At 65.6% G+C, this 5,053-nt stretch overlaps 2 protein-coding genes across 2 annotated transcripts in view; both read left to right on the top strand.

The window, feature by feature from the left end:
* Nucleotides 1-918, top strand: part of EMIHUDRAFT_105464 (hypothetical protein) — a gene marked incomplete at both ends in the record, with an annotated part of 12,521 nt that extends 11,603 nt beyond the window's left edge. The window contains 2 exons of the mRNA XM_005762444.1: nucleotides 41-120; nucleotides 475-918. Of these exons, the coding sequence (XP_005762501.1) occupies nucleotides 41-120; nucleotides 475-918 (524 nt within the window). The remainder of the gene's footprint in view (nucleotides 1-40; nucleotides 121-474) is intronic.
* Nucleotides 919-4,529: 3,611 nt separating this feature from the next.
* Nucleotides 4,530-5,053, top strand: part of EMIHUDRAFT_465345 (hypothetical protein) — a gene marked incomplete at its 5' end in the record, with an annotated part of 2,077 nt that continues 1,553 nt past the window's right edge. The window contains one exon of the mRNA XM_005762443.1: nucleotides 4,530-4,971. Within this exon, the coding sequence (XP_005762500.1) occupies nucleotides 4,533-4,971 (439 nt within the window). The remainder of the gene's footprint in view (nucleotides 4,972-5,053) is intronic.

Here is a 5,053-nt window from a genome sequence, read left to right as displayed (position 1 = left end):
GGCGGCGGGGCGGCCACCGGCGGCGGGGCGCATTGGTCAGTGTGCGCCAGCCTGCGCGGCCTGACGTGGGGCGACGCCTTTGACCTCGACTCCATCGAGGCCAGTTGGCGGGCGCTGATGGTGCCGCTCCTATCGCGTCGCGGCGAGAGGGGCAGGCTGGAGGAGGTTCTCGCCGCGGTCAGGCGCCGCTGGCACGCCCCAAGAGACGCCGCACCCGCCCTCGCCGGCGACTCGCTCTGCCGCCACGGCATGCGAGGCCCGGCGCCGCTGCCGCGCACCCTCCCCACGGCTCTCTTTGGGGGGCGAGAGGCGATCTCGCCGCGCGCCTTTGACGCCCGCCTCGGCCGCGCCTGCCCGAGCTTCCCCCGCCGCGCCGTCGCCTCGCTCCGCCGCCACCTCCTCGCGCGAGGGAGGAGGCGCCCCTGGCCGCCCTCGGCCGCCCGCTTGCTGCCCCGGCCGAGACCGCGGTCCAAGGGAGGGCGGCCGGTGCGGCGGCGGTGCGTCGAGGCGTGGCTGGCAGCGGCGCGGCTCTCCGCCGCGCGGCAGCGCCGCGCCGGCGCGTGGGACTGCTACAACCCGAGGACGGGGTCGGAACTGCTCCTCAACGGCCTCCTCCTCGGCTACGCGCTGCCCAGCACAGCTGGCGCGCTGCTGCTGCTGCTGACGCAGACCGAGCTGCCGCTGCGCGGAGCGGCAGCCGCCGCCCGCGCCGAGGGCTTGATCAACCGTCCGTTCACGGCGGCGGCGTGGGCGAAGCTGCAGCCAGGCCGCGCATGGCCGGCAGAGCTGGAGGGGCAGTGGACGGTCGCGCGGGTGAGCCGGGAGGGGCTGGTGCTGGTGCCGAGCGAGCTCTTCTCCATGGATGACGGCCAGAGGGACGAGGCGCAGGAGCGGCGAGCGGACACACTTGAGTGGTGAAGCGGGACTGAGGTCTGAGCTCGGACTGCCCCGAAAGAGGGATCCGTCACCTGAGGGAGGGTGTAGAGGATGTAGAGTGTAGAGCGCTGTAGAGCTGTAGAGCTGTAGTGTGTAGAGCGCTGTAGAGCTGTAGAGCTCTACATCCGGCGCGTGACGATGCTGCGCCTGCGTTGTAGAGCGATGTAGAGGCGCTCTACAACGTGAAATCTCTACAACAACTGTCAACTCTACATCATCATCAAAAGCGGCGAACGAGGCACGGTCGCTCTCCGACATGAGGCGCGTTGCACTTGCCAGTGCTGCCCTGGCCTTCTGTCTGCCCGCCCAATGGGTGGCAGGTGCCTCTGCTGCTGTGGCATGCCTCACGGCTGCGACTGGCCGGCGCCTCGGCGCGTCAGCTCGGCTCGGCGTAGCGATAGTGGCCACAGCGCAACTCGCCTGGACTCAACGCTCAGCCAGGAGCTCCCGCACGCGCTGGCGCGAGTCATGGCGCATGCAACGCGCAGCAATGCTCGCCTCGCCTCGCGCAAATGCGACCGTCCTCGCAGCCGACAGTCCACCGCCTGCTACAGAAGCACTGCGACGAATGCGGCACCGGCGACGCATGGCAGGCTGGTCATGACGCAGTTATAGGGTGTTGTGTGCCGTCAGAGTGACTCGCATCGCCATCGGTTGCCTCCATGAACGGCAGAGCTATAAATTCTCGCGCGCGCACACACACCTCACACGCACACGCACACACACACACACACACACGCACACACGCACACACACACACACACACACACACACACACACACACACACACACACACACACACACACACACACACACACACACACACACACACACACACACACACACACACACACACACACACACACACACTCACACACACACACACACACACACACACACACACGCGCGCGCGCGGGAAGAGAGAAGTACAGCGATCGCCAACTCGCTGGTCTCTCTCCGCAAGGCCTCCCGACCGCGTCGAACTCATCGACGCGGGCTTCTCTCAGCACTCGGCTACGGGACCGGCCCCAGCTTCGGCTGGAGGGCTCCTGACAAGCTGCCGAGCCCAAATCACTGTGTGAGTCGTGATTTCTTGTTGGTTTTCAAAATCTCTCTCACTCACGGGTCACGGGTACTCGAGTAGATACGTACGGGCAGGCAGATACTCGAGTACGGGCAGACAGATAGAGGCAAATGCGGCGAGATACGGCGAGATAGATGGAATACGCGGAGATAGAGGGAGTTACGGGGAGATAAAAATCGTCCAGACTAGGACTCAAAAAAGAAATAAAAGGTATGTTGCTAGCCGTCGCCCACCCTTGGGCGTCCGCCTCTTCCTATCTCTCTTCGCAGTCCCTCGCCGATTCTCGCTGCAACCTTCATGCCACCTCGCGGTCGGAGCGGCCGCACACTGCTCGGTACCCCCCCTGCACACATAAGCCCATGGGCGACCCCCCCCCCAACAAGAGCGCTTTGTTGTTGGGGGGGTCGGGACCCCCCCCCCCAGCAGCAGCGCTCTGCTGCTGGGGGGGTCAGACCCCCCCCCCTAGCAGCAGGGATGGGCTTAGAAGTGCAGGGGGGGTACCGAGCAGTGTGCGGCCGCTCTCGTCCCACTCTCGTCGTTCTCTCTCTTGTCGCTTCTTCCTCTGTCGCGTCGCTCTCCTCTGCCTCGTTCTGCGCCGCCGCCTGAATGACGAGGTCCCCAGCACTTTGCGTTTCCGGAAATTTCCAGGGAAAACAGAGAGTGTTTGGAGCTCCATTCTGGCAACTCTCGAGTTTCCGTGAGTCTGAGAGCTGGTCTGGGGCAAAATCTGAGGCAAAACCGAGGAAACCGGCACAACATACCGGGTATTACCCTTCCAGGTACCCGCAAAATACCCCCTCCGTCCCCACCCCCGCCCTCCCCGCCACCACCCTCCCCGCCCCCGCCGTCCCCACCCCCCTCCCTCTCCACCGACCGGGTATTTTGCCGATTTGGCTGATTTTGGGCCCAAACCAGCCTCAGACTCGGCTCAGAGCCCGAAAAATTTGATGGTTTCCCCGGCGGTCTCAGACCTAGATTCTAGTTTCAAGAATGGCATTCTTCGAAGTAGAATGGGCGCCGCAGCGGCCCGTAGCGGCGCCCCCTGCGTGCCCACGGCCACCCCGGGGCCATGGGACATCCCCCCGGCCATCGGGGATGCTTGGTTTATCCATTACCCCATTTACACGGGCTGTGTTGCGGCGCGCCTCGAGACGCGCAGCGCAGCGCAGCGCGCAGTCCGCAGACCACAAAACAGATCAGAAGACGGCGGTGGCGACACCCGCTCTGGCGACAGCCCCGCAAAAGGCACTCGCTCGCCGGCAAGGACTACGGGTAGCACAGGCGGCAGCAGAGGTGGCGGTCCGGGTCGCAGCGCGCGTAGCAAGTCGGCCCCAGCGTCACGGGCGTCGGGCCAGGAGCCGGCTCGACGAGATCGACGAAGAGGACGAAGAGGAGGAAGACTACTCGAACTTGGACGAGGACTCGGGCGAGGAGCAGGACTCGGAGACCGGCCAGGGAAGCGACGACCATGACTAGGTGACACGAGGAGTAGATGTGACACGAGTAGTCCGCATTTCGCGCTGTCTGCTGTCTGCTCTCTTTCGCCGCCCGACCCTTTCGCCCGCCCACCACTTGCGAGCACAAATCTCACACCTCCACTGCCCTCGCCACAGGCGGCGACGGACTGACATCCAAGGCTCGAACGGCGGCAGCGCTCAACGGCCGCCGGCGGCCGTCGTGCGTTTGCTTTTGCCATACGTGGCGCACCCCCCGGCGTCTGCTCTGGTTTGGGGGCGGGGGGAGGACTCTCATTTGCGGACTGTTGGGCTCTCTGTGTTGAACTGGGGCTTGTGCGCGAGCCCCACCAGTCTGGCCGAGCGGCACGCTGCCGCTGGGGGCGTGAGAAGGCCGTGGGGGACGGCGGCGGACCCCATTCTTCGATACAGAATGGGCCCTCACCGCGGCCCGTCTGCTGCTGAAAATGTGGCATGAATGTGGGGGGCTCTCCTGTGTGACTCCTCTGGCTCGTCGCGTTAAAGTGGCGCCTGTGTGTGACCAGCCCCAACCCCGGCAAGCGCCCCCCGGCCGCTGGGGCTGCGAGACGGCCGGGTGAGCGCGCGCGAGACGCCATTCTAGATGTAAGGATGCCATTCTATAATCTAGAATGGCCAGGTACTCGAGTAGGGCTGAGACCGCCGGGAAAATAGAGGAAATGCTGTAGAGAAAACAGGGAGGAGATGAGACGGGGTGCGAGAGGCAAACAAACAAACCTTATTCAGCCTAACCTCTCCACCACCCTCGCCCAGGGATCTACAACGCTGTCTTAAGGTCCGACAGGTTCGGCACCGGGCACCGCCTCGGTATACAAAATGCGCCTGCGGGCGGACCCTCACAGATCACAGATCACAGCTGCCCTGTGAATAAGACAGTTTCTTTCTCTGTAGGTAGGTAGGTAGAAAGGTGAAGAACAGCCAGGCTCGGACTGGACACCAAGAGCTTGTGCGAGGGAGTTTTGTTGTAAAATGCTCCCGCTAGTAAAATTCTCTGTTGGGCGTGTTGTTTGGGCGTGCCGATGACGTCCTTTGGCGAGCTGCTCCAGCTCGCGGGCACGTCGGACCCGGCCGAGCTCTTTGGCCGCGCGTGGCGCCTCTGGGGCTCCGTTCAGCGCTCGATCGAGCCGGCAGCGGCCGAGGGCGAGCTGCGCTCGGCGCAGGCGCTGATGAGCATCCTGGTCGACGCGGGCGCGCTCTCCGAGCGCCAGCTCTCCCAGGCGGAGCTCTGTCGTTCCTCCGTCTCCGCGCTCCTCGCCACGCTCGAAAGCCCCGGCGCCGCCCGAGCCGGCGCTCAGCCAGTCGCAGCTGCGGCTGCGGAGAGCGAGACGCCGAGCTCCGATCTGGGCGCCGCGCACGCGGCCCCGCACGCGGGCCGCCGGCACGCGCCGCGGCCCGACGCGCTGCCGGCGCCCTCCATGCTGCTCGGGAGCGGCCTGCTTGCCGCAAGGCCCTCCCGCGGTTTGGCGGCGGGCGGCGGCGGCGCCTGCGGGCGCGGGGCGGAGCGCCGGGACGCGAGAACGGCCGCGGATCGCGAGGGCGA

Source organism: Emiliania huxleyi (genome assembly GCF_000372725.1).
Source record: "Emiliania huxleyi CCMP1516 unplaced genomic scaffold EMIHUscaffold_68, whole genome shotgun sequence".
Lineage (NCBI taxonomy): Eukaryota > Haptophyta > Isochrysidales > Noelaerhabdaceae > Emiliania > Emiliania huxleyi.
This window is presented reverse-complemented; position numbering and strand designations above follow the sequence as displayed.